Source organism: Lathamus discolor, chromosome 19 (assembly GCF_037157495.1).
Source record: "Lathamus discolor isolate bLatDis1 chromosome 19, bLatDis1.hap1, whole genome shotgun sequence".
Taxonomy (NCBI): domain Eukaryota; kingdom Metazoa; phylum Chordata; class Aves; order Psittaciformes; family Psittacidae; genus Lathamus; species Lathamus discolor.
Genome location: NC_088902.1, coordinates 5523385 through 5550345, shown reverse-complemented (window position 1 = coordinate 5550345; position 26961 = coordinate 5523385). Strand labels below are relative to the sequence as shown.

The 26961-nt window shown below is 63.1% G+C and overlaps 4 protein-coding genes across 4 annotated transcripts; 1 reads left to right on the top strand and 3 right to left on the bottom strand.

Annotated features, from left to right (window-relative positions):
- Window positions 1-2304: 2304 nt before the first annotated feature.
- LOC136023598 (glutathione S-transferase 2-like) lies at window positions 2305-4983 on the bottom strand. The gene is made up of 8 exons (XM_065698191.1): window positions 4924-4983; window positions 4561-4636; window positions 4147-4211; window positions 3972-4053; window positions 3772-3872; window positions 3438-3533; window positions 3253-3363; window positions 2305-2492 (listed from the first exon to the last, which is right to left on the bottom strand). The coding sequence occupies exons 1-8, from the start codon at window positions 4957-4959 to the stop codon at window positions 2397-2399; spliced, it is 663 nt and encodes a 220-aa protein (XP_065554263.1). The 5' UTR covers window positions 4960-4983; the 3' UTR covers window positions 2305-2396.
- A 1608-nt stretch (window positions 4984-6591) lies between these two features.
- LOC136023589 (glutathione S-transferase 2-like) lies at window positions 6592-9266 on the bottom strand. The gene is made up of 8 exons (XM_065698174.1): window positions 9167-9266; window positions 8856-8931; window positions 8441-8505; window positions 8260-8341; window positions 8061-8161; window positions 7726-7821; window positions 7541-7651; window positions 6592-6777 (listed from the first exon to the last, which is right to left on the bottom strand). The coding sequence occupies exons 1-8, from the start codon at window positions 9200-9202 to the stop codon at window positions 6682-6684; spliced, it is 663 nt and encodes a 220-aa protein (XP_065554246.1). The 5' UTR covers window positions 9203-9266; the 3' UTR covers window positions 6592-6681.
- A 2111-nt stretch (window positions 9267-11377) lies between these two features.
- On the bottom strand, window positions 11378-19314 carry AMPD2 (adenosine monophosphate deaminase 2). Its single transcript, XM_065698437.1, is given in 19 exon segments — window positions 11378-12149; window positions 12152-12347; window positions 12443-12553; window positions 12886-13059; window positions 13149-13269; window positions 13356-13519; window positions 13650-13776; window positions 13901-14064; window positions 14139-14270; window positions 14423-14617; window positions 14693-14822; window positions 15255-15344; window positions 15447-15588; window positions 16014-16200; window positions 16306-16417; window positions 16868-16936; window positions 17163-17293; window positions 17726-17856; window positions 19031-19314. Coding segments are annotated over 19 exon segments (2730 nt in total). The 5' UTR covers window positions 19101-19314; the 3' UTR covers window positions 11378-11865.
- Window positions 19315-21288: 1974 nt separating this feature from the next.
- On the top strand, window positions 21289-26654 carry GNAT2 (G protein subunit alpha transducin 2). Its single transcript, XM_065698061.1, has 9 exons — window positions 21289-21406; window positions 22113-22155; window positions 22257-22398; window positions 23110-23267; window positions 23362-23490; window positions 23783-23912; window positions 24772-24925; window positions 25234-25438; window positions 26591-26654. The coding sequence occupies exons 1-8, from the start codon at window positions 21289-21291 to the stop codon at window positions 25422-25424; spliced, it is 1065 nt and encodes a 354-aa protein (XP_065554133.1). The 3' UTR covers window positions 25425-25438; window positions 26591-26654.
- The last annotated feature ends 307 nt before the right edge of the window (window positions 26655-26961 follow it).

Sequence of the window (26961 nt, the reverse complement as noted above, 5' to 3'; positions counted from 1 at the left end):
CCCCCAGAGCCTGGGTTTGCTGCAGTTTATTCCTGTCCCAGCATCCTGGGAGCACATAGGATGAGTTAAGAGGTGTTCACAGGTCATAGAGCATCGCTTTCCCCATCAGAGACCGATTCTAGGACAAGCGCTGAACACATGAAGCTGGGAGTCAGTCCGGTGGTGTTGGCTCAGGTCCCCCTCTGGGGCAAGAGGCCATGGAGCTGCCTGCGCACCCCAAGGAGGTTCTGGCCCCATGGTGAGCACTTGTGGGGCTGCCAAGGCCGCCTGCCTTCTCAGGGCATGGCTGTGCTGGCTCCGCATTGCCATCAAGGCCCACAGCACGTCGAGGTGAGCTGCGATGCGATATGGAGGTGATGTGGCACTTGCTGCCAGTTCTTCTCTATTCCTATGAAATCTGCCTTTTGGTTGCATGAGGAAAGTGTTCCAATTCACCCTTGGAATGACTGGAATTGGGTGGTGCTGGAAGTTCACCACAATGCAAGTCAAGCAGAGAAATCATCCCAGTGTGAAGGACGATGAGAAGCCCCAAGTTAATATACAGCCCTTTCCAGATCCAGAACTGCTGTAAGAAACATCATTTCCAGAGCCTGTAAAGGATTGTGCCAATGGTTTCTGCAGCTTGAATGAGAACTGAAGGGGCAGCGATGGTTCTGCACCAGGAACCACACTCTAAACTGAAAGAGCCTTGCGGGCTCTGACACTTGCTCCCATTGAGACCCTGGTCCTCGCCGTGGTGTGAGCAGGGCAGGGATGCAGCCACTGGCAGCGCTTGTGCTGAACATCACTGCTTCAGGAAGGGCTTTGGTATCTTTAGACAAACCGGGCTCTTCCCTGTGAGGGTGCTGAGGCGCTGGCACAGGGTGCCCAGGGAAGCTGTGGCTGCCCCATCCCTGGCAGTGCTCAAGGCCAGGTTGGACACAGGGGCTTGGAGCAAGCTGCTCCAGTGGAAGGGGTCCCTGCCCGTGGCACAGGTTGGAGCTGGAGGAGCTTTAAGGTCCCTTCCAACTCAAACCATTCCATCATTCTATCACCTTGTGTGGTAGGAGGGGCACGAAGATGGCTTGGGCAGCTCGGGGCTACCCCGGTGCCAGAGTGGGGGACCAGAGGCGGTCAGAGATGGAGGTTTAGGTGCGGAGAGCGGGTGCATTGCCGTGCTGGCGGCAGCCCTGCGGAGCGCACCGTGCGCAGGTGATGCTCGGCACCAGCTTTCAGCGCTGCCTCCTCGGCTGCGGGAGCAGGGGATGGAGGCTCCGCTTTGCGAGCCGCGCTCTGGGGCGCCCGAGAGAGGCACCCGAGGGACGGGCAGCAGAGGGGGTTTGGGCAGCGCAGGGACCGGGGCTGCCCGCCTGGGGGCACCGCCGCGGAGCTCAGCGCGTCCCGGGGATGCCAGCGCCGCGTTCCCGTCCCGGCTCCTCGGCTCTGGGAGCAGCGGCCGGACCCTGATCTCTGCTGAGGCCCCCACGACCCCCCCAGTGTGCGATGGCCTCGCTGTTGCCCTCTGCCCCCCCCCCCCCCCCCCCCGTCTTTATTTTGGACCCCCCTTGACTCCTCCCCACTCTGTACTGGGGTCCCCCTTGACCTCCCCCAGGCTGCACGGGGGTCCTCCCCTTACCCCCCCAGTGTGTATTGGAGTCAACCTTGACACCCTCCAGCCTGCATTGGGCCCCCCCTTGAACCCGCAGTCCACATTGAGACCCCCCTTGACACCCTCACTTTGCATTGGGGGCCCCCATTGATCACCCAGTCTGTATTGGGCCCTCCTTGACTGACCCAGTCTACAGTGGAGACCCCCTTGACCACCACCCAGTTTGTATTGGGGACCCCTCTTAACCCTCCCGGTCTGTATTGGGCTATTCCCTTGACACCCCAGCCCCCCCATTCTTCATTGGGGTTCCCAAGTCCTGGGAAGTGCACGGCCCTTTCCTTGACCCCCCGGTCTCCATAGGGGCGCATGAGGCCCCTCTTGTAACTCCCCCCAGAGCGCATGGGGGTCCTCTTGGCTTTGGGGAGCAGGGCTCCCCCATTCTGCACAGTGATGCTCTTGTCCTGGGGGCCATGGATCCCTCTGTGAACCCTCCTACGCTGTTTGGGGGTCCCCCTTATCCTGTGGTGGGGGGGGGTTCTGCACCCTTTGGGGCCCACAGTCATCACGATAGTTCCCCTTAATCAAAGGGGGGTAAATGGGGTAACAGGGTGCCCCCTCCCCTCTTCCCCCCCCCCCCCCCCAGGAATTACCCCACATACAGGGGGTCCCCACAACCGCCCCCTTCCCAGCAGCTCCCACCACTTGGTGCACCCCCATTGCAGCAGGACAAGGGAAAAGGGGCAGCCCCCCCCTCGATTTATTCTCCTGGAAGTGGGTGCCGGGGAGGTCTTAGGGGGGCCCCCCCCCATCACTCCTTGGCATTGCACCAAAGCGCCGTGCACCAGAAGATGGGGGTCTTCATGTAGCGCCCCGAGCGCATGTAGGCTGAGACCTTCTCCAGTGCCTGGGGGGGGACAGCAGGGACAAGGGGGGGATGCGGACATCAGGGTGTAGGGGATGGGGACACTGAGAGATGTGTCAGGGAAGGGGATGGAGGCACCGTGGATGAGGACACTGCTGTGTCACACATGGCAACAGGGGTACCAGGGTGCTGGGGACAGATGGGGACACTGGGGGGTCACGAATGGGGACAGGGACATTGGGAGGTCACAGATGGGGATATTGGGGTGTTGGGCACAGGGATGGGGACACCGGGGTGCTGGGGATGGGGACCCTGAGGATTCAAGGATGAGGCTTGGAATGGGGACATCAGGGTGTTTGGGATGGGCACAGGTACATCAGGATGCAGGGATGGGGACAGGGGAACAAGGGTGCTGGGGACAGGGATGAGGACACCGGCGTGTTGGGGATGGGGACACCAAGGATTCAAGGATGAGGCTTGGAATGGGGACATCAGGGTGTTTGGGATGGGCACAGGTACATCAGGATGTCAGGGATGGGGACAGGGGGAAAGGGGTGCTGGGGACAGGGATGGGGACACCGGCGTGTTGGGGATGGGGACACCAAGGATTCAAGGATGAGGCTTGGGATGGGGACACCATCGTGCCTGGGAGGGGGACTGGGACTCAATGGGAAGAGGGGGGTACTGAGGACAGGGACGTTGGGGTGTCAGGGATGGGGACGCGAGGGAGTCAGGCGTGGGGACCGTGGTGTCCGGGATGGGCACAGGGACATTGGGGTGCGGGGGCCCGGGGCCCGCTCACCTCGAAGCGCTCCATGAACTGGCGCAGGGTCCCGCTGAGCTCAGGGCAGTCGTGCACGAACATGCGCTGCTGGTCCAGGACATCGTACACCACGAAGTCCACAAAGGTGAGCTGGGGACAGCGGGGGGGGGACACTGCTGTGTGACAGGGACCCCCCAGGGACCCCCCAGCACCCCCCCACCTACCTTGTCCCCTGCAAACCAGGGCCGGGAGCCCAGGAACCGCGCCAGCTCCTGCAGCCTCCCCGGCAGCTCCTGCAGGTACCCAGGCTTCAGCTTCTCCTAAGGAGGGGCACAGAGATACAGGGGGGCTGCACCCCCAAACCGCCCCCCCAAGAACTCATGGGTGCTGCCTGCAATCAGGCAATGAGAAACCCCCCAATGCCCTCCCCTTGTGCCTCGACAAGACATTGAGTGTGACAGGACCCCAGCAGGATGAGAGTGGGTTGGGGTTGTTAAAGAGGGTTTTGATGGGGTCCCCAGAGCGTTGGAGCCCCCCCCATCGCATGGGGGTACCCACAAAGTCGGGGCTGTAGCACATCCGTGCGAATCTCATGCGGAAATCCATGATGTGGTTCTCCACCAGGTCCACGCGCTGGATCTCCTCCTCCGTCTCACCACCTGTGCATTTGGGGGTGGGAGACATCAGACTCCCCCATCCCCTAAACGGGACCCCCCACTTGTTGCTGTGCCCCCCCCCATCCCCATCCCTGCACTCACACATCTTGTGCTTGCGGGCGATGTAGCGCAGGATGGCGTTGCTCTGCGTCAGCTTCACTTTCCCATCGATGAGGTAGGGCAGCTGATGGGGGGGGTGACAAGGGGGGGGTCACTCCCAGTGCTCCTCCACCCCCCCATTTCCACCCCCTCCCCCCGTTCCCCATCCATCACCCACATTGGGGAAGTCCAGCCCCAGTTTCTCCTTCTCGTTGGTCCATTCGCTCATGTTGAAGTCAGGAGCTTGGGGGGCACACACAAAGGTTGCTGGACCCCCCCTCATGGCACCCTCATGGGTGCGGGGTGCCCATTGCGCTCCGCAGCAGCCACGTGTCCCATCCCATGCGGGCACCCCCGGGGGACTTTGACCCGAGTCCAAGGTGCGGCGTAGCGGTTTTGTGTTGCGGGGGACACACAAAGGTGACCCCCAAAACCTGGCAGCACTTTTGAGGGGGGGGCGGGCACAGGACAGGGAGTGAAACAAGGCGGGGGTGTCCCCTTCCCCCCCAAATCCACGCTGGGTCAGACCCAGCCTGAACCGGGGTCCAGGGGGGTGGATGGAGATGGGGGGACCCCCCCCGATCCCCCTTACCCGGCCCCGGGCGGTACTGACGCTCCTCATAGGGGGTCTCTGTGTACTCCAGCAGCAGGCGGATGGCTTGGGCCAGCTGGGGGGGGAACCCACCTTTAGCACCCCCATCAGCATCCCCCTTTAGCACCCACCATCAGCATCCCCCTTTAGCACCCACCTTTAGCACCCAGCATCAGCGTCCCCATTTAGCACCCACCTTTAGCACCCAGCATCAGCGTCCCCATTTAGCACCCACCTTTAGCCCCCACCATCAGCATCCCCCTTTAGCCCCCACCATCAGCACCCCCTTTAGCACCCCCCTTTAGCACTCATCTTTAGCACCCACCTTTAGCACCCACCCCCCCCCGTTCCCCCCCCACTCACCCCACGGATATCCCAGTACCCCAGAGTCACCACCATGATGGCACCAGCTCCGCAGGGACGCTGCTCAGAGCAGGGAGCAGGGAGCAGGGAGCGGCCCCCCTCAGCACCTCCCTCGGAACCCTCCCCTTTACCCTCCCCTCTGGCATCACTGGGTGCAGGCTGGGTGCCAGGGGCATCCTGCCAGGCACGGCACCAGTGCCAAACCTTCCACCGCCACCAGCATAACCCATTGGCATCACGGGGATCCCCGTGCCCAAATCCCATCCATGGCGAGGCGGAGCGGGGCAGCAACCTGCATGGCCAACCCACCCACTCCGCCCCCACCACCATGAAATCCAGGTGTTTTACTTAAATATTTCCATGCTGGGACGGGGCTTTTTGAACGGCTTTTCTTGGGTTTGAACGCTTATTCCATCATTAACACCATGAAGATGGCCTGGGCTGCTCGGGGCTACCCCGGTGCCAGAGCGGGGGACCAGAGGCGGTCAGAGATGGAGGTTTAGGTGCGGAGAGCGGGTGCATTGCCGTGCTGGCGGCAGCCCTGCGGAGCGCACCGTGCGCAGGTGATGCTCGGCACCAGCTTTCAGCGCTGCCTCCTCGGCTGCGGGAGCAGGGGATGGAGGCTCCGCTTTGCGAGCCGCGCTCTGGGGCGCCCGAGAGAGGCACCCGAGGGACGGGCAGCAGAGGGGGTTTGGGCAGCGCAGGGACCGGGGCTGCCCGCCTGGGGGCACCGCTGCGGAGCTCAGCGCGTCCCGGGGATGCCAGCGCCGCGTTCCCGTCCCGGCTCCTCGGCTCTGGGAGCAGCGGCCGGACCCTGATCTCTGCTGAGGCCCTCACGACCCCCCCAGTGTGCGATGGCCTCGCTGTTGCCCTCTGCCCCTCCCCCCCGTCTTTATTTTGGACCCCCCTTGACTCCTCCCCAGTCTGTACTGGGGTCCCCCTTGACCTCCCGAGGCTGCATGGGGGTCCTCCCCTTACCCCCCCAGTGTGTATTGGAGTCAACCTTGACACCCTCCAGCCTGCATTGGGTCCCCCCTTGAACCCGCAGTCCACATTGAGACCCCCCCTTGACACCCTCACTTTGCATTGGGGGCCCCCATTAATCACCCAGTCTGTATTGGGCCCTCCTTGACTGACCCAGTCTACAGTGGAGACCCCCTTGACCACCACCCAGTTTGTATTGGGGACCCCTCTTAACCCTCCCGGTCTGTATTGGGCTCTTCCCTTGACACCCCAGCCCCCCCATTCTTCATTGGGGTTCCCAAGTCCTGGGAAGTGCACGGCCCTTTCCTTGACCCCCCGGTCTCCATAGGGGCGCATGAGGCCCCTCTTGTAACTCCCCCCAGAGCGCATGGGGGTCCTCTTGGCTTTGGGGAGCAGGGCTCCCCCATTCTGCACAGTGATGCTCTTGTCCTGGGGGCCATGGATCCCTCTGTGAACCCTCCTACGCTGTTTGGGGGTCCCCCTTATCCTGTGGTGTGGGGGGGTTCTGCACCCTTTGAGGCCCACAGTCATCACGATAGTTCCCCTTAATCAAAGGGGGGTAAATGGGGTAACAGGGTGCCCCCTCCCCTCTTCCCCCCCCCCCCCCCCAGGAATTACCCCACATACAGGGGGTCCCCACAACCGCCCCCTTCCCAGCAGCTCCCACCACTTGGTGCACCCCCATTGCAGCAGGACAAGGGAAAAGGGGCAGCCCCCCCCTCGATTTATTCTCCTGGAAGTGGGTGCCGGGGAGGTCTTAGGGGGCCCCCCCCATCACTCCTTGGCATTGCACCAAAGCGCCGTGCGCCAGAAGATGGGGGTCTTCATGTAGCGCCCCGAGCGCATGTAGGCTGAGACCTTCTCCAGTGCCTGGGGGGGGACAGCAGGGACAAGGGGGGGGATGCGGACATCAGGGTGTAGGGAATGGGGACACTGAGAGAGGTGTCAGGGAAGGGGATGGAGGCACCGCGGATGAGGACACTGCTGTGTCACACATGGCAACAGGGGTACCAGGGTGCTGGGGACAGAGATGGGGACACTGGGGGGTCACGAATGGGGACAGGGACATTGGGAGGTCACAGATGGGGATATTGGGGTGTTGGGCACAGGGATGGGGACACCGGGGTGCTGGGGATGGGGACCCTGAGGATTCAAGGATGAGGCTTGGAATGTGGACATCAGGGTGTTTGGGATGGGCACAGGTACATCAGGATGCAGGGATGGGGACAGGGGAACAAGGGTGCTGGGGACAGGGATGAGGACACCGGCGTGTTGGGGATGGGGACACCAAGGATTCAAGGATGAGGCTTGGAATGGGGACATCAGGGTGTTTGGGATGGGCACAGGTACATCAGGATGTCAGGGATGGGGACAGGGGGAAAGGGGTGCTGGGGACAGGGATGGGGACACCGGCGTGTTGGGGATGGGGACACCAAGGATTCAAGGATGAGGCTTGGGATGGGGACACCATCGTGCCTGGGAGGGGGACTGGGACTCAATGGGAAGAGGGGGGTACTGAGGACAGGGACGTTGGGGTGTCAGGGATGGGGACGCGAGGGAGTCAGGCGTGGGGACCGTGGTGTCCGGGATGGGCACAGGGACATTGGGGTGCGGGGGCCCGGGGCCCGCTCACCTCGAAGCGCTCCATGAACTGGCGCAGGGTCCCGCTGAGCTCAGGGCAGTCGTGCACGAACATGCGCTGCTGGTCCAGGACATCGTACACCACGAAGTCCACAAAGGTGAGCTGGGGACAGCGGGGGGGGGACACTGCTGTGTGACAGGGACCCCCCAGGGACCCCCCAGCACCCCCCCACCTACCTTGTCCCCTGCAAACCAGGGCCGGGAGCCCAGGAACCGCGCCAGCTCCCGCAGCCTCCCCGGCAGCTCCTGCAGGTACCCAGGCTTCAGCTTCTCCTAAGGAGGGGCACAGAGATACAGGGGGGCTGCACCCCCAAACTGACCCCCCAAGAACTCATGGGTGCTGCCTGCAATCAGGCAATGAGAACCCCCCAATGCCCTCCCCTTGTGCCTCAACAAGACATTGAGTGTGACAGGACCCCAGCAGGATGAGAGTGGGTTGGGGTTGTTAAAGAGGGTTTTGATGGGGTCCCCAAAGCGTTGGAGCCCCCTCCCCATCGCGTGGGGGTACCCACAAAGTCGGGGCTGTAGCACATCCGTGCGAATCTCATGCGGAAATCCATGATGTGGTTCTCCACCAGGTCCACGCGCTGGATCTCCTCCTCCGTCTCACCGCCTGCGCATTTGGGGGTGGGAGACATCAGACTCCCACATCCCCTAAACGGGACCCCCCACTTGTTGCTGTGCCCCCCCCATCCCCATCCCTGCACTCACACATCTTGTGCTTGCGGGCGATGTAGCGCAGGATGGCGTTGCTCTGCGTCAGCTTCACTTTCCCATCGATGAGGTAGGGCAGCTGATGGGGGGGGGGGTGACAAGGGGGGGTCACTCTCTGTACTCCCCCCACCCCTTTTTCCACCCCCCCACCCCCCCCCGTTCCCCATCCATCACCCACATTGGGGAAGTCCAGCCCCAGTTTCTCCTTCTCGTTGGTCCATTCGCTCATGTTGAAGTCAGGAGCTTGGGGGGGCACACACAAAGGTTGCTGGACCCCCCCTCATGGCACCCTCATGGGTGCGGGGTGCCCATTGTGCTCCGCAGCAGCCACGTGTCCCATCCCATGCGGGCACCCCCGGGGGACTTTGACCCGAGTCCAAGGTGCGGCGTAGCGGTTTTGTGTTGCGGGGGACACACAAAGGTGACCCCCAAAACCTGGCAGCACTTTTGAGGGGGGGGCGGGCACAGGACAGGGAGTGAAACAAGGGGGGTGTGTCCCCTTCCCCCCCAAATCCACGCTGGGTCAGACCCAGCCTGAACCGGGGTCCAGGGGGGTGGATGGAGATGGGGGGACTCCCCCCGATCCCCCTTACCCGGCCCCGGGCGGTACTGACGCTCCTCATAGGGGGTCTCTGTGTACTCCAGCAGCAGGCGGATGGCTTGGGCCAGCTGGGGGGGGAACCCACCTTTAGCACCCCCATCAGCATCCCCCTTTAGCACCCACCATCAGCATCCCCCTTTAGCACCCACCATCAGCATCCCCCTTTAGCACCCACCTTTAGCCCCCACCATCAGCATCCCCCTTTAGCCCCCACCATCAGCATCCCCTTTAGCACCCCCCTTTAGCACTCATCTTTAGCACCCACCTTTAGCACCCACCCCCCCCCGTTCCCCCCCCACTCACCCCACGGATATCCCAGTACCCCAGAGTCACCACCATGATGGCACCAGCTCCGCAGGGACACTGCTCAGAGCAGGGAGCAGGGAGCAGGGAGCGGCCCCCCTCAGCACCTCCCTCGGAACCCTCCCCTTTACCCTCCCCTCTGGCATCACTGGGTGCAGGCTGGGCGCCAGGGGCATCCTGCCAGGCACGGCACCAGTGCCAGCGCTGCCACCGCCACCAGCATCACCCATTGGCATCACGGGGATCCCCGTGCCCAAATCCCATCCATGGCGGGGCGGGGCAGCAACCTGCATGGCCAACCCACCCACTCCGCCCCCACCACCATGAAATCCAGGTGTTTTACTTAAATATTTCCATGCTGGGACGGGGCTTTTTGAACGGCTTCTCTTGGGTTTGAACGCTTATTCCATCATTCCCACCATGAAGATGGCTTGGGCTGCTCGGGGCTACCCCGGTGCCAGAGTGGGGGACCAGAGGCGGTCAGAGATGGAGGTTTAGGTGCGGAGAGCGGGTGCATTGCCGTGCTGGCGGCAGCCCTGCGGAGCGCACCGTGCGCAGGTGATGCTCGGCACCAGCTTTCAGCGCTGCCTCCTCGGCTGCGGGAGCAGGGGATGGAGGCTCCGCTTTGCGAGCCGCGCTCTGGGGCGCCCGAGAGAGGCACCCGAGGGACGGGCAGCAGAGGGGGTTTGGGCAGCGCAGGGACCGGGGCTGCCCGCCTGGGGGCACCGCTGCGGAGCTCAGCGCGTCCCGGGGATGCCAGCGCCGCGTTCCCGTCCCGGCTCCTCGGCTCTGGGAGCAGCGGCCGGACCCTGATCTCTGCTGAGGCCCCCACGACCCCCCCAGTGTGCGATGGCCTCGCTGTTGCCCTCTGCCCCCCCCGTCTTTATTTTGGACCCCCCTTGACTCCTCCCCAGTCTGTACTGGGGTCCCCCTTGACCTCCCCCAGGCTGCACGGGGGTCCTCCCCTTACCCCCCCAGTGTGTATTGGAGTCAACCTTGACACCCTCCAGCCTGCATTGGGTCCCCCCTTGAACCCGCAGTCCACATTGAGACCCCCCCTTGACACCCTCACTTTGCATTGAGGGCCCCCATTAATCACCCAGTCTGTATTGGGCCCTCCTTGACTGACCCAGTCACTGTAGTGGAGACCCCCTTGACCACCACCCAGTTTGTATTGGGGACCCCTCTTAACCCTCCCGGTCTGTATTGGGCTCTTCCCTTGACACCCCAGCCCCCCCATTCTTCATTGGGGTTCCCAAGTCCTGGGAAGTGCATGGCCCTTTCCTTGACCCCCCGGTCTCCATAGGGGCGCATGAGGCCTCTCTTGTAGCCCCCCCAGAGCGCATGGGGGGCCTCTTGGCTTTGGGGAGCAGGGCTCCCCCATTCTGCACAGTGATGCTCTTGTCCTGGGGGCCATGGATCCCTCTGTGAACCCTCCTACGCTGTTTGGGGGTCCCCCTTATCCTGTGGTGTGGGGGGGTTCTGCACCCTTTGGGGCCCACGGTCATCACGATAGTTCCCCTTAATCAAAGGGGGGTAAATGGGGTAACAGGGTGCCCCCTCCCCTCTTCCCCCCCCCCCCAGGAATTACCCCACATATAGGGGGGTCCCCACAACCGCCCCCTTCCCAGCAGCTCCCACCACTTGGTGCACCCCCATTGCAGCAGGACAAGGGAACCCACCTTTAGCACCCCCATCAGCATCCCCCTTTAGCACCCACCTTTAGCACCTACCATCAGCATCCCCCTTTAGCACCCACCATCAGCGTCCCCATTTAGCAACTGCCTTTAGCCCCCACCATCAGCATCCCCCTTTAGCACCCACCCCCAGCATCCCCATTTAGGACCCACCTTTAGCACCCATCTCTGTAACCCCCCACCCCCCCCGCCCTCCCCGTTCCCCCTCCCACTCACCCCACGGATATCCCAGTACCCCAGAGTCACCACCATGATGGCACCAGCTCCACAGGGACACTGCTCAGAGCAGGAGCAGGGAGCAGGGAGCTGCCCCCCTCAGCACCTCCCAAGCAACCCTCCCCTTTACCCTCCCCTCTGGGCATCCTGCCAGGCACGGCACCAGTGCCAGCGCTGCCACCGCCACCAGCATCACCCATTGGCACCATGGGGACCCCCATGCCCAAATTCCATCCATGGTGGGGCGGGGCACCCACCTGCATGGCCACCTCACCCCCCCCACCATGAAATCCAGGTGTTTTACTTAAACACTTTATTTCCATGCTGGGACGGGGCTTTTTGAACGGCTTTTCTTGGGTTTGAATGCTTATTCCAACATTCCCACCACGTATTCCCAAGGAGCATCAGCCACCGGCTCCATGGATGGGGACAGGACCACGATAGAGGGACACAGGGATGGGACAGTGTCACACAAGGAGAAGCCTCTTCCAGCCCTATCCAGGCCACAGCCAGCTCTTGGAGCAGGGACAGAGCCACCCCAAGCCCTCTGCTTCCTTCCTGAGGAGGAGGATGGAGCATCCTCCATCGGGCATCCTGTGTCCACATGGGTGCGCAGAGCCCAGGTCTGGGTCCTTGGGGTGCTGCTGGCTCGGCCCCATGTCCCCATGGGGTGAGAAATGGACGGAGAGGGGCAGGCAATTAAACAGAGCAGGAACTGGGACCTACTACTGGGCTGGGTCCCCCCCACAAGGTCCCCATGCCCAGCACTGGCATCCCCCTGTGCTGTCACTGCATCCAAGAGGTGAAGCCAGGACCCCCCCAGCAGTGCCCGCACCCGTGGCACCTCATCCCTGTGCCACCAAGAGCAGGGACCAGCACAATGAGGAGACACCAGTTAAAAACCCCACCAGGAACGGAGAGAACCCCACCAAAACCCCTTTGGTGGCACCACGGGGCGCAGGGCACTGCCCCCATCCCCTTCCCAAGGGCGGGAGGTAGCAGGAGGACGGCTCCGAAGCCCTGGAAGAGGGATGTGGGTGATGGAGGGGGGGTCAGCGGGTGCTGAGGGTGGAGGTGATGGTGAGAGCATCCTCCTCCTGGATGGTCTCCAGCTCCTCGCTCTGCACCGCCTGCGTGATGAGGGTGAGCTCCTGGCACAGCGTCTCGAAGCGGTAGCTCACGCGGATGTCAGGAACGTTGGTCCGACGGATGTCGTTGCCTTCCGGACCCTCCTTCAGGTAATGGGGACCCAACCAGTAGCTCTTCACCTGGGCACAAGAGCAAGGAGGAGCTCCCGTTTCTCTCGCACCCCTGGGTGCTGGGATGGGTGCTGGGGTACATGGTGGTGGTGGAGGGGGGGTACCTTGTGGGAGAAGCCGCTCATGAGGACGCTGTTGCGGGCCAGCTCGCACATGTCGCAGGAGCTGAGCTTCCAGACCTGCGTGGCGATGCTGTACTCCTCCATCAGTGGCTCCTGCGGCGGGGGGGACAACACACATCCTCAGCACCCACTCATGGGTGCCCCACAAAGAACATGGGGGGCCCCAGCATCTCCCACCCTCCCTGGACCATCAGCATCCTCTGGAGCTCGTTGGTTCTGAAGCATGGAATGAACCAGGTTGGAAAAGACCTTTAAGGTCATCAAGTCCAACCTTTACCCCAGCACTGCCAAGGCCACCAAGACCCCCACCTTGCTCCTGGCCACCCCCAACTCTGTCCCATCGCCATGGCTTGGTTGGTGGCCACCCTGACACTGGTTTTGGGGGGGGGGCTGGTGGCCTGCAACCCCCCCATTGACCCCCTCACCTTGGTGAAATGGAACTGGAGGGGGTCATCGGTGGAGAGGGACACCATGAGCCCCCGCGAGAGGTACTCGGGCAGGGGGTTGCGGTGGTAGCTGAGGAAGAGGCTGTTGTTGCTGAGCGGGGACATGGCGATGCCGATCTGCGCCAGGTAGTAGAGGTACTGCAGGACGGGGGCCTGGGGGGGGAAGAGCTGGGTGAGGGGGGGTCGCAGACACACACCCTGCTGTGTGTCCCCCCCACCCATGGCACCCTGTCCCTGCCCACCTTGCGGAGCAGCAACCCATGGGAGATGTTCTCCGAGACCATGAAGCCCGAGACAAGGTGATGGATGGGCCCGGCCTCACCGCAGTGTGGGCGCAGGACGAAGGTGTGGAAGCCTCTCTTCCTGCAATGTGGGGTTCACCATCAGCATCTGACACCCCCCCCCTCAGACCATCCCAGGCCGGGCAGAGCTGCTGCAGGTGTCCCTACCGTCGGAGGTGGTTGAGCACTGTCATGTTGGCGTACATGTAGTACAGGTAGTAGGAGTAGGGTGGGTTGTCCTCCTCCACCCAGTTGCCTGGCAAGGGGCTGTCCAGGTTGAAAATGTGATGCTCTGGTTTGGATTCATCATCCACGCTGTCGAAGCCGTCCACCTGCAGAAGGGGACAACCCGGGGTGGGATGGTGGCAACTTCAATAGAGCCCTCAAGCAAGGTCCAGGCTGGGGTTATGGGTGTCACTGGTGGCCCCCATCCTGCCCTTGGAAGCAGGACACGGCGCTCACGTGCTCCAGGAAGAGGTGCAGCTCCGGGTGCTGGGCGGGGTGGATGGTGGCCTCGTAGAGGGGCAGGAAGATGTTCTCCAGCATCTCCTGGAAGTTGGCCAACTGCTTCTTCGTGCGGTAGACATCACTGCGGGGGGACAGGCCCTGCTTAGAGGGTCCCATCCCAAACCCACCCCAGCCATAGCGGGGTGTCCTTGGTGCCCCCCCACCCCGGCACAGGGCCCTCCTTGAAGGCATCCCCTGGTACTCACAAGAGCCGGGGGACCTGCACGAGCCAGCGGACGTTGTTGGAGTGGACGCGGTGGTTGACGGCCCAACGGGCCAGCTTGTCCCACTCGTCCCGGGAGCGGCCGTAGATGGAGAGGCGCAGCTCCGCGTTCTGGTACTTGCTCTCCTCCAGGTCCGCCATCACCTCCTGCCAGGGACAACGTCACCCCTTGGCCACCACGGGCACCCAGGGAGAGGAGGGACGTGCGGAGGGTCCCTCACCTTGATGATGTGGGCAAAGTACTTCCCCGAGACGCGGTTGTCCGTCTTGATGAAGATCTCCCGCAGGATGGACTCGCCGATGGGGTTGTACTTGGCGTTGAACTTGTCGAAGCGGTGGAAGGTGTTGCGGTCCTGGCAGGAGGACACGGGCGTGAGGCCCCAGAGCCACCACAACATCCCAGCGCAGAGCCCTCAGCATCCCCCATCCCATCCCTGCAGGAGATGGGCTGGAGGCTCTGCTCATCACCAGGATGTGGGGTGTCGTCCCCCCCCCAACCCCGTACCGCGTGGACATCCAGCGTGTCCACACTCAGGTCATAGGCGGTGAGGTTCATCGTCTCGAAGACCTCCTTGAGCGTCTGCTCCTTGCCCTTCTCCACGTGGACGATCTCATCCAGGTGCTTCTTCATGGCCCGCTTGATGAAGCGCAGGAGATGCTTCTGGTTCATGCAGGACGAGGCGTGGATGTGGGTGTCCACCTGGGCGGGCAGAGGCAGTGCTCAGCCCCAAGAGCATCCAAGTGCCCCTTGGTCACAGCCGGAGCCAGCAGGTACCTTGCGGATGTTGTAGAAGTCGCGGTGCGGCACCTTCTTCTGGGCCGCCAGCTCCTTCATCTCGTTGAGCAGGACGTGCATCTGGAACTTGGAGCTCAGGTACTGCAGCCGGCGGTAGCAGAAGGATTTGCTGCCCGAGGTGGGGACGAGGGGGTCAGAGGAGGAGAACATCCAGCCCCGAAAGGCTGGTGCCCACCAGGGTGAGGGGATACGGCTCTGCGTTCTGGGACCCCTCTCCATGTGCATGGATGGATGCACGGACATGGGAGCTGCTCCGGGACCGTGTGTCATAGCCACCACCATGGCCTCTGGTGCTGTCCCCAAGGCTCTGCCCCTCCCACAGACATCCCTCTGGTGGGACGCCCCCAGGACACCCCCATAGTGGGACCCCCCAGGACACCTCCATGGTGGGACCCCCCCCCCAGGACACCTCCATGGTGGGACCCCCCAGGACACCCCCATAGTGGGACCCCCCCCAGGACATCTCCACGGTGGGACCCCCCAGGACACCTCCATGGTGGGACCCCCCAGGACACCTCCATGGGGGGACCCTTCTCCTTACATGGGCCCATTGATGATCAAAGCCATGAGGAAGTTCATGTCAGCGATGAACTCCTGCAGGTCGGGGTATGGCAGGTCCAGCTCTGTGCTCCTGGGGGGACAGAGGAGGGGACATGGTCCAGGGCCACCCACCAGAGCCCCCCCCTCCGAACTCATCCCAGCACCGAGCGCCGGCCCCGTGCCAGACACTCACTTGTCGGTGAGGTCCTGCTTGGTGTAGACGTGCACCACCCCATCCACCATCTTCAGCCCGAAGCCCAGGTCAGCCGGCATGGTCTTGGGGTCCCACATCTCATAGGGGTGCTGCTCGGCGAACGGGGGGTGCACGGGGGCATCTGCAGCCAAGAGACACCCACCCAGACATGGGTGATGGGATGGATCCACCAAAGCCCCTCCAGCATCCCCATCCCATTGTGAAGACCCCCCTAGCATCTATCACAGCGTGAAGACCCCTCCAGCATCCCACCATGAAGCCCCCCCTCCAGCACCCATCCCACCACGAAGCCCCCTCCAGCACCCATCCCACCACGAAGCCCCCTCCAGCACCCATCCCACCACGAAGCTCCCCCCAGCACCCATCCCACCACGAAGCCCCCCCCAGCACCCATCCCACCACGAAGCCCCCTCCAGCACCCATTCCACCACGAAGCCCCCCCCAGCACCCATCCCACCACGAAGCCCCCTCCAGCACCCATTCCACCACGAAGCCCCCCCCAGCACCCATCCCACCACGAAGCCCCCCCCCCCCCCCCCCCCTCACCAGCAGCCACGGGGGTCTCGGGCACCTCCTCGTAGCCTCGGGTCTCCAGGGGTTTCTCGGAGAGCTCCTGCAGGTACCGGGCCGTGGTCTTGCAGAAGCTCTGCAGGGACAGCCCCATGTACTTCTCCCGCAGGAACAGCGCCTTCACCACGCTCTTGGCCGCATCCAGAAGGTCCGTGAAGGGCACCTGAGGAGCAGGGCACCAATAAAACCCCGGCCCCACGCTGGTGTTGGTGCCTTGAAGGCCTTCCCCAGGTCCTGGTTGGGGTTGGGGTTGGGGGTTGTTTCTCACCCCACATTTCTCCTCCCCGGAGATGGTGACCCGCTGGAATTCCCGCTCCAGCAGCGCCTCCCGCTCCTTGGGGACGTGGTCCGCCAGGTCCTCGCCCTGCTCCTTGAAGAGCCTGTGGGCAGGGATGCGGTGACACGGTCTGACCACATCCCGGCGTCCCCAGGGAGCACCCACCCCAGGGCCCGCATCCAGGAGGGCGATGCTGTCCCCAGGCGATGCCACCGCCAGCTCCGGGCAGTTGAGTGCCACTGATGGCGGCATTGACCGCCCCCCCCCTTCCAAGACACATCCCTTGGGCCCACATGAGCACAACGACGAGTCGGGGGGGGGAGGACAGAGAACGCAATAACTCGTGACAGAGACAACTCCCAAGCGGAGACAGGAGGGATGGGGACATCCTGCACCACCAGCGTGGCCGGGACCTCCCCCAGGTACCCTCAACACCCCCCTCCCTGCTTTGGGTGCGCTGAAGGGTTCAGTGCCATGAGCGTGGCCGGGGTTTGGGGGGGGGGGGAGCGGTGGCTGCGTGCGTGCGGGGGCCGTGGGGACCCCGGACACTCACTGCAAGTCCGCGGCACTGTCAACTTTCAGGAAGTCCTGTTTGGCTCTGAGCAAAATGTCGGGCTCAAGCCTGGGGACAAGAGGACGCGGTGGGGATGCGGTGGGGACAACGGGGACGAGAGACACCCCCCCCCCCGTGAACAGCAACCACACAGAAACCAGCAGAGCCACACGGAGAAGGGGACGGGCAGCGCGACAGCCACGGCAGGAGGACACGAGGGGCCTGTCCCCGTGCGGGGACCCCAGCCCATGGTGGGGGGGGGGGGGGTGAGCGGGGACCCCCCCTTGGGTCTCACTTGACGTCCTGGCTGATCTGGCGCTCCAGGCGCTGGCGCCGCTCCTCCAGCTGCTCGATGGGGCTTTCCTCCGGGAACTCGTAGGGAGCCGATCGCATCTCGCTGTCAGCCAGGGAGCGACAGAAGAGCTCCTAGGGGAGGGAGGGAGGGATGGAGGGAAGGGGAAAGGGAAGGGAAGGGGAAGAGAGAAAAGAGAGGAGAGGAGAGGGAAGAGAAAGAAGACAGAAGGGAAGAGGAGAGGAGAGGAGAGGAGAGGAGAGGAGAGGAGAGGAGAGGAGAGGAGAGGAGAGGAGAGGAGAGGAGAGGAGAGGAGAGAAGAGAAGAGAAAAGAGAAAAGAGAAAAGAAGAAAAGAGAAAAGAGAAAAGAGAGAAGAGAGAAAAGAGAAGAGAAGAGAGAAGAGAGAAGAGAGAAGAGAGAAGAGAGAAGAGAGAAGAGAGAAGAGAGAAGAGAGAAGAGAGAAGAGAGAAGAGAGAAGAGAGAAGAGAGAAGAGAAGAGAAGGAGGAGGAAGGCAGAAGGAGCCCCCCCGCCCCGGGCCGCGCCGTGCCCCGGCCCCGGACCCACCTCAGCGATCTCCTTGCATTTGCCGTCCATGGACGTGCGCAGATCCACCGGGAAGTGCTTCAGGCAGTGGGAAAGCCCCGGCAGGGACCGCGCTGACTGCAGGGGCCGGGAGCCGGGCCCAGCCCGCAGCTCTGCAATGGGGCGGCCTGAGCGGGCAGGAACGGGGTCACCAGCCCCTCCACAGCCCCCCCATCCCCACACGGGTGCCAGGGGGAAACTGAGGCAGCTCCAGGGCAGGAGGGACCCCCCCTGTGCCCTCCCCATAATGAATGAGGAGCTCAGGATGGGGTCAGAACACCGCCAGCATGGGGTGGGGGCAGGATTTTGGGGTCCCCCCATCACACACAACCCCCTTCTCTCAAGACTGCTCCATCCCCCCCATCCATTCATCCTTCTGCCCCCCCAATCCAGCAGGAAAAGCACCGGGGAGGGGGGGGGGGCACCCCCAAACTGGGAGGGATGGGAGGTGACACCCCCCAAAACAAACCCCATCTCCCTGACCCCTCCCACTGAGAGCACTCCCTGCCCAGTACAGAACGCGGCGGGGGGTGTGTGTGTGTGTGACCCCCCAGCGCCCATTGTTGAGGTCTGGGGTGGGGAAACTGAGGCACGACCCCCCCCCCCCATGGTGGATGCTCAAGTGCTGGCAGCCGGGGGCACCATGGGGACACCCGGGGTGCCCTGTGCCACTGGGACGTGCCCATCACCCTGTGACACCCACCCAGGACACGCAGCACCCCGAACCCCCCCCCCCCCCAAGGAACGGGTGCCACCTCACCTCCCCCATGCCACCATCACCCTGTGCTACTGGAGCCCAGTGCAACCAGCACCCTGGTGCCACCGTAACTCGGTGCCACCATCACCATGTACCATCATCAACTGGTGCCACCATCACCCAGTGTCACCATCCGGTGCCACCAGACCCCTCCCAAGCACCCAGCGCCACGGTGCCAGCCACAACCACCCATATGATGCACATGGCGCTGCCCCCCCCCTCGACATCCCCCCCCCACCACCACCCCGGGTCCCTCCTCCTCGCCCCCCAGCACACAGCACCCGCTGCGCCAGCGCTGCGCCGCAGAACCCCCCCCCCATCACCCCCCATTGCCAGACCTTGGGGGGGGGGGGGGGGTGACACCTCAACACCACTGCACCCATCAGCGGAGCAGCCCAGACACCGCGGTGATGGTCACCCCCCCCCCCCTCAAATAACACAGACACCCCCCATAGCACCCTCCCCATAGCCCCATCATTGGGGGGGGGCACCCGCGGCGGTGGCGTTGGGTGCGTGGCTGCGGGTCTCACCTGCGGGGTTGGGGGTCTGGAGGCTGCCCCGCTTCTTGAAGGGGCACTTGGCCGGGGTGGCCGAGGCCATGGTGGCTCCCGGAGGGGGGGGGGCGCTGGGGCTGGTGATGGCGATGGTAGCGCCCGGGGGGGGGGGGGTGGTGGTGGGGGGGGTGGCCCGGAGCGGGGGGGTTTCGGTGCGCGGCGGGGCCGGGCGCTGGTTGATGATTGATGCGCGGACGCCGGAGCTGGACCAAAGTCCCCCCGCGGAGCGCGGCCGGAAGCGGGGACGAGGAAGAGGATGGGGCGGGAGGAGGATGTGGCGCTGCGGGAGCGGGAGGAGGAGGAAGGAGGCTCCTGCGTGTGCCGCCCGCTGCGGGCGGGGGCAGGCACCGACCCCCCCCCCGCACACACGCAGATGGTGTCGCCCCCCCCCGCCCCCCCCCTCCATTCCCCGAGTGGCAGCGGCACCGCCATCAATGGGGGGTCCGTCCCGTCCAGCCCCGGGTGGGCATCGCGTGTCGGCAGCCCCCGGCTCTGCACCCCCCGGCTGGGACCAGCGCCCCCAGGAGGGTGGCACCGTCCGCAGCCCAGCACAGACGCCCCCCATCAGACATCGGACCCCCCCATTAGGTATTGGACCCCCCCATCAGACATTGGACCCCCACATTAGATATTGGAACCCCCCCCGTTAGATATTGTCCCCTCCCATTATTGAACACCCCCCCATCAGACATTGCACCGCCCATTAAACATTGCACCCCCACATTAGATATTGGACCCCCCCATTAGACATTGCATCACCCCATTAGACATTGGACCCCCCATTAGGCATTGCACCCCCCATTAGATTGTCCCTGCCTGTGCCGGTGGCTCCCGGTGCTGTGGCCTCGAGTGCTGGGGGGGCTGGGGGGTGCCAGGAGCTCCCATCCGAGCCCCCTGAGCCCCCCCGGAGCAGCGGGAACGCCACCGGTCACAGCCCGTGTCCCCCCTCCGTGTCCCCCCCCGTGCCCAAAGGGGACAAGGGGGTGATGACACCCATCAGGGCCACCTCTGTGCCAGGCTGGGGGGCACGAAGCCGGGGCGGGGGGGGGGTCACGCACACAGCTCTGGACAAAGCCATGCCCCCCCCCCGTGCCCCCCTGTGGCACTGGGAGCGGGGTCTGGTTTGTTAATTGGACCCTTCATTAGCGCCAGGGTCATTAGAGGCTCAGATGGGGCTTTGTGTCCCATCAAAGGGACAGCGGGGACAGGGTGTCCCAGTGCCCCCCAGGCCGGGGGGACACGGGGTGGGGGGGACAGGACACCAATGAGGGGACATCGAGACCCCATTGCGGTGCAGTGATTTAGGGCACCCTAAACCCGAACACCGGGGACGTGCAGCACCTTTTGGGGGGGGGCTCCCCCATCCCAACGGGGGGGTCCTCACTGCAGTGAGACCCAAACCAGTCCCAGCAGGACATGGGGGGGGGAGAGGACAATGGGGTGTGGGGGGACCCTGTTGGATGGGTGCTGGGCTGGGGAGGGGGTGCTGAGCTCATAGGGGGAGGAGGAGGAGGAGGAAGGCTGAGCAGGATCCCATTAAAGAGCTTAGGCAGCAGGAGGGCGATGGGTGGCACCCATGGGTGCTCATTGCCCCATTAACTAACTCATTCCCCCCCCACGGACACCCCCAAGGGCCATGTCCCCCTGTCACCAGCACCCAGGGGACCCCCCAGCTCCCAGCCGTGTCCCCTGTCACCCCCAAGGCCCCCCCCCCCAGTTTGTGGGGTGGGGGGACACAAGCAGGAGGTGGCCCCATCCCTGATGCCAACCAACCCATGGGAGGACCCAAGCCATGGACATGGGGGTCCTCCAACCCCATGGGACGCAGGGTGTCCCCATGGCGACGGGGGGGGTCTCACTACCTGTCCCCCCCCCCTTATCTAAAGCCTTGTGGCCACCTCCCCGAGATGCTCCATTGGTTTTTCCCCTGAGCCCTAATCTTTGCCATCTTGGGCTAAGTGGATTTCCTGGGTCACATGGTGAGATAAAAGGTCCCCAAATCCCGGGCTCCAAACAAATCAGGTTATCCATGGGGAATTAGAGGAGAGCCCGTCGGGACGCTGCTGCTCGGGGGCACCCCAACGCCAGGGATCGGCCTCTCGGGGCTCCTCTTTCCTCCGCCGTCGCCCATTGCTCTTCCCAAAGGAGAGCTGGAAAAGCCTGGGGACCTCGAGGAGCTCGAGGCGTTAGAGGAGGAGGAGGAGGAGGAGGAGGAGGTGGTGGAAGACGAGGCCATGGGGAGCGGGGCCAGCGCCGAGGACAAGGAGATGGCCAAGAGGTCCAAGGAGCTGGAGAAGAAGCTCCAGGAGGATGCGGATAAGGAGGCCAAGACGGTCAAGTTGCTGCTGTTGGGTAAGGGTCCGCAGGAGGATGCAGGAGGGGTCCCCCCGTCCCTCCCTGCCATTGGGGACCCCCTTGATGGATGGGCAGGGGAGAAACACAGCCAGGGCCTGGTTGTCCCCAGCCCGTCACCTCCTTCCTCATCCCCGCAGCTCCTCTCCCCTGCAGCTCCGTACCCCGAGGAGCTGCGTGGTTGTGGCATCAGCTCCGGGTGACAACCCAGGCGGGTGGCAGGGACCAAGGGGACAATGCAGGGATGGGACCAGGACACCAGGTCCCACATCCCCGGGGTTGGGGGGGGGGAGGTTCTTGGGGGCCTCCTGCCACCAGCACCCCAATCCCTACCGCCTGGAGGGGACCCTGGGGGCTGTGGGGTGACAGGGAGGGGTGATGGGGCCTGATCCTGGAGTGGGGGGGGGCAGGTCAAGGCGATTAGCACCTAATTCTAAGCAGCTTCCTGCGCTGTCCTAAGCCGCTTACAGCGCCGAGGCCACCACGGGAGGTGGGACACCAGGGAGCGGTGGTGTCCGGGGGGTCCCCAACCAACCATGGGGGTCCCCAGCTGTGGTCCAGCACTGGGTGCAATGGGAGCAAGGGGATGGTGGCACTGAGAGATGCAGGACACGAGAGAGCGGCCCTGGTGCCCATCGCTGTGGCATCAGGCCTGGGGTCCATCCCACCCTGACCAGCACTAAGGTGTCCTCCTACCCTTCTCCAGGGGCCGGTGAATCAGGCAAGAGCACCATCGTGAAGCAGATGAAGTGAGTACGGCCCCAGGTCCCCACTGGGCTATGGGGGATGACCCCCAGGGTCACCCATCCCCGTGGTGGCGATTCCCACTGTGTCCCCCCCCATCCCTCAGGATCATCCACCAGGATGGTTACACACCCGAAGAGTGCATGGAGTTCAAGGCCATCATCTACGGCAACATCCTGCAGTCCATCCTGGCCATCATCCGCGCCATGTCCACGCTGGGCATCGACTACGCTGAGTCGTCCCGTGGGGTCAGTTGGGGGCCACCACCATCCCCGTCCCCCCCATGGCGATGGGGTCTGGAGCCCCACAGTGGGGTTCGGGTGCAGGGAGCCCCAGTGGGATGGTGGCAATGGCGGTAATGGCGATGGTGGTAATGGCAATGGTGGCAATGGGGATGGTGGTAATGGCGATGGTGGTAATGGCGATGGTGGTAATGGCAATGGTGGCAATGGGGATGGTGGTAATGGCGATGGTGGTAATGGCGATGGTGGTAATGGCAATGGTGGCAATGGGGATGGTGGTAATGGCGATGGTGGTAATGGCGATGGTGGTAATGGCAATGGTGGCAATGGGGATGGTGGTAATGGCGATGGTGGTAATGGCGATGGTGGTAATGGCAATGGTGGCAATTGGGATGGTGGCAGTGGTGATGGTGGCAATGGCGATGGTGGCAATGGTGATGGTGGCGATGGTGGCAATGGTGGCGGTGGCAATGGCAGCAGTGGCAATGGTGACAGTGGCAATGGTGACAATGGCAATGTCGGCAATGGCAATGGTGGCAATGGCGATGGTGGCAATGGTGGCAATGGCAGCAGTGGCAATGGTGGCAATGGCAATGGTGGCAATGGCAATGGTGGCAATGGCAATGGTGTCTATGGTGGCAATGGCAATGGTGGCAATGGCAATGGTGGCAATGATGGCAATGGCGATGGTGGCAATGGTGACGGTACCTCTTGCAGGACGATGGGCGGCAGCTCTTCAACCTGGCTGACTCCATTGAGGAGGGCACGATGCCCCCGGAGCTCGTGGACTGCATCAAGAAGCTCTGGAAGGATGGGGGAGTCCAGGCTTGCTTCGAGCGTGCCGCCGAGTACCAGCTCAATGACTCAGCCGCGTAGTGAGTGGGGTCAGGGCACCGGGTCGGGGGACACACACATGGGGATGTGGGGACGTCAGCGGCTCCTCACGTCCCCATCTGTGCCCCCCTCCAGTTACCTGAACCAACTGGACAGGATCACGGCCCCCGACTACCTGCCCAACGAGCAGGACGTGCTGAGGTCCAGGGTGAAGACCACGGGCATCATCGAGACCAAGTTCTCCGTCAAAGACCTCAATTTCAGGTGAGTTGGTGCAACCCCCATGATCCCCTCCATGATCCCTCCATGATCCCCTCCATGGTGTCCCCCATGTTTCTCCCCAGCCCCAGTGGTGGGGATGGGTTTTGGGGTGAACCTGATGCTCCAGGGACCACCAACCCCATCTGGACAGGGATGGTTGGTTACTGCATCCCTAACACCGCTGAGGACACGGTGCTGGCACCATCACACTGGGAGTGCTGGCTCCATCACATGAGGGGTATCAGGACCAGTTGTGCCCCCCCCGATCCCATCTTTGTGTCGTGTCCCCCCCCAGGATGTTTGATGTGGGAGGGCAGAGATCGGAGCGCAAGAAGTGGATCCACTGCTTCGAGGGGGTGACCTGCATCATCTTCTGCGGGGCGCTGAGCGCCTACGACATGGTGCTGGTGGAGGACGATGAAGTGGTGGGTTGGGGTCCCAGGGGTGCCCGGGACCAGAGTTGATGCTTGGGGGGGATACAGAGGGAAGGGACCAGCGCTTGGTACATTCTGATGTGGGAATGGGGTGGGAGAGGAGGGATGGAGCTCATGGGGACACAGGAGCCCCATCCCTGGCAGTGCTCAAGGCCGGGCTGGATGGGGCTTGGAGCACCCTGCTCCAGTGGAAGGGGTCCCTGCCCGTGGCAGGGGCTGGAGCCGGATGGGCTTTAAGGTCCCTTCCAACCCAAGCCCGCTGAGGCTCCATGGCACAAAGCTGCTCAGTGAAGTCCTCCGGGTGCCCGGTGGGAGCCGCTGCTCCAGGACCAGGCAAAGCAGCTTCATGGGCAGAGGAGGAACGGGAGAGCCCCAGGACAGGGCATCCCTCAGGAGGAACAAGAGGAGCGGAGCCGGCGGAGGCATCTCCCCCGCCATGGGAAGCTGGACAAGGCACATCCATCCCCATCGCCCTGAAGAAGGCGCCTGCTGCCGTACAGGTGGAGGAGATCCCACAGGAGCATCCCAAGAGATGCAAGCACCTTCCGCAGGGCTGGGAGCTTTCCCTGGATAACGTTCCCAACGTGATCACCGGAATCCTTCATTCCTGAACATCCCAGGAGCTGGCAGGAGGGATCAGAGCATCGCATAGCCCGGGGCTGCTCAACACCGCTCCTACCTGAGCACCGCTTGGATCTATCCACTATGGATGTGCCTGAACCCCACTGGGATGGGGTTCAGATGGGAAGAGGGGCTCTGGGTGAAGGCGGCACAGGCAGGACAGGGGAAAGCTCTTCCCTTGGGAATGGAGGGGGTTTGGGGGCTGCAATGGCTCCGTGTCTCCTTGCAGAACCGCATGCACGAGTCCCTGCACCTATTCAACAGTATATGCAACCACAAGTTCTTCGCCGCCACGTCCATCATCCTCTTCCTCAACAAGAAGGACCTGTTTGAGGAGAAGATCAAGAAGGTCCATCTCAGCATCTGCTTCCCCGAGTACGACGGTGAGTCCATGGGTTCCCCCTCCCAGGGCCCCCCAAAGTGCCCAAACCACGTGGAGATGGCCCCTTGGGTTGGGCTTACGGGGGGAGCAGTCGTGTTCCTGGAGGTAGGAGCGGAGGAGAAGCAGCCATGGCCTTGGGAAGGTGCTTGGAATGGGATAGGGTGGGTGTGCGGTGCTTGGCTGCGCGCAGGCACCACCAGCCCTTCTCCTCCTCCAAAGGAAGCTTCCAACCCAACTGCGGAGCATCCGCAGGTCCTGGCCACCATTGCCATGGGCGCAGCTCAGCAGCACCGTTTCCTCCCTCCGCAGGTCCCAACACGTTTGAGGACGCAGGGAATTACATCAAGACGCAGTTCCTGGATCTCAACATGCGGAAGGACGTGAAGGAGATCTACAGCCACATGACCTGTGCCACAGACACCCAGAACGTCAAGTTCGTCTTCGACGCCGTCACGGACGTCATCATCAAGGAGAACCTCAAGGACTGCGGCCTCTTCTGAGCAGCGCGTGGCAGGTACCCGAGATGCTGAAGGGGATGGGGAGGGGAAAGGGGATGAGATGGGGCAGAGCCCAAACCATGGGGTGAGGGGAGGGGGCTTGGGCATCAAACACAGCGTGGGAATGGCTGCCTGTGGAGGGAGGATCATGGAATCCTGGATTGGTTTGGGTTGAAGGGACCCTAAAGCTCCTCCAGCTCCAACCCCTGCCCCGGGCAGGGACCCCTTCCACTGGAGCAGCTTGCTCCAAGCCCCTGTGTCCAACCTGGCCTTGAGCACTGCCAGGGATGGGGCAGCCACAGCTTCTCTGGGCACCCTATTCAGTAGCCTCATAATGAAGAGCTTCCTCCTAATATCTCATCCAACTCTTCCCTCTTCCAGTTGGAAGCTGTTTCTCCTCATCCCATCCCTACAGGCCCTTGTCCCAAGCCCCTCTGCAGGTTTCCTGCAGCCCCTTTAGGCACTGGAGCTGCTCTCAGGTCTCCCCTTCAGGAGCCTTCTCTTCTCCAGGCTGCCCCAGCCCAGCTCTCTCAGCTCCAGAGCAGAGCTGCAGCATCCCCATGGCCTCCTCCATGGCTGGATGGGGCTTGGAGCAAGCTGCTCCAGTGGAAGGGGTCCCTGCCCGTGGCAGGGGTTGGAGCTGGGATTCCATGGCAAACCATGCACCTCAGCAGCATCAAACCTCCCATTCCCCCATCACCGGTGCTGCTCCACTTTGCAGCTGCCGCCCAGCCTCTGTACACGGCAATAACCGCACCCGGGGCCATTCCGCTCTTCACCCCCTCTTCCAGCTCAGCACCACACGGTTGGGGTCACAACCCTCCCTTCTCACCCCTGCGCTCACCCGCTTGCCTCTTCCCCATCTCCCAAACAGATCCCTTCCCTCTCCCTCATCTCTACCTCATCCCCATCCCCAAGCAGATTCCAGCCACCAGATTCAGCCCTTTGGTTGTGCAGGGAACCTCTGGCACTTCCCTCATCCCTGAGCATCAATCGGTGTAAACGCTGGGGGGGTTCTCCCACTACTCTGGGGCAGGAGTGCTTAACCCAATGAGTTTCTCCCATCCCGGTGCAGTGAGATGCTGGTTCTCTACTTCCCCCCTTCCTCCAGCTTCCCCGTGGAGGTGGAAGTGGGGTTTAACCTCCTCTTCTTCCTTCCTTCCTGCTAGAAGAGGACAGGACTTCATCCCCATCGCCGTTCTGCTGCGCAGAGCCAAAAGGATTAACCAAGACACACACACACACACACAAGGTCCTTGGAGCCCACTTTTTCTATGTCCTGCCCAACCACGTCACCTCCCTGCAGCCCAGGATAGGCCGGGGCTGAAGCTGAAATTCCTGCTCCCTTTTGTGGCCGTTTCCTCTCTTTCCTTGTTGGTTTCAAGAGGCCAGGTTGGACACAGGGGCTTGGAGCAAGCTGCTCTATGGAAGGGGTCCCTGCCCGTGGCAGGGGTTGGGACTGGGTGAGCTTTAAGCTCCCTTCCAACCCAACCCATTCCATGACTCCATACTAAGCCATCGTCCTCCCGAGCCAGCAGCA

Coding starts and splice junctions, on each gene's coding strand:
- LOC136023598 (XM_065698191.1), bottom strand. CDS start 4,959: ATGGTGGTGACTCTGGGGTACTGGGATATCCGTGGG. Junction 4,637..4,923: donor GGTACTGGGATATCCGTGGG/GTGAGTGGGGGG, acceptor TTCCCCCCCCAG/CTGGCCCAAGCCATCCGCCT. Junction 4,054..4,146: donor TGGGGCTGGACTTCCCCAAT/GTGGGTGATGGA, acceptor CCCCCCCATCAG/CTGCCCTACCTCATCGATGG.
- GNAT2 (XM_065698061.1), top strand. CDS start 21,289: ATGGGGAGCGGGGCCAGCGCCGAGGACAAGGAGATGGCCAAGAGGTCC. Junction 23,913..24,771: donor TGGTGGAGGACGATGAAGTG/GTGGGTTGGGGT, acceptor GTCTCCTTGCAG/AACCGCATGCACGAGTCCCT. Junction 24,926..25,233: donor CTGCTTCCCCGAGTACGACG/GTGAGTCCATGG, acceptor CTCCCTCCGCAG/GTCCCAACACGTTTGAGGAC.
- LOC136023589 (XM_065698174.1), bottom strand. CDS start 9,202: ATGGTGGTGACTCTGGGGTACTGGGATATCCGTGGG. Junction 8,506..8,855: donor TCAGTACCGCCCGGGGCCGG/GTAAGGGGGATC, acceptor TGCCCCCCCAAG/CTCCTGACTTCAACATGAGC. Junction 7,822..8,060: donor TGTGCTACAGCCCCGACTTT/GTGGGTACCCCC, acceptor GCCCCTCCTTAG/GAGAAGCTGAAGCCTGGGTA.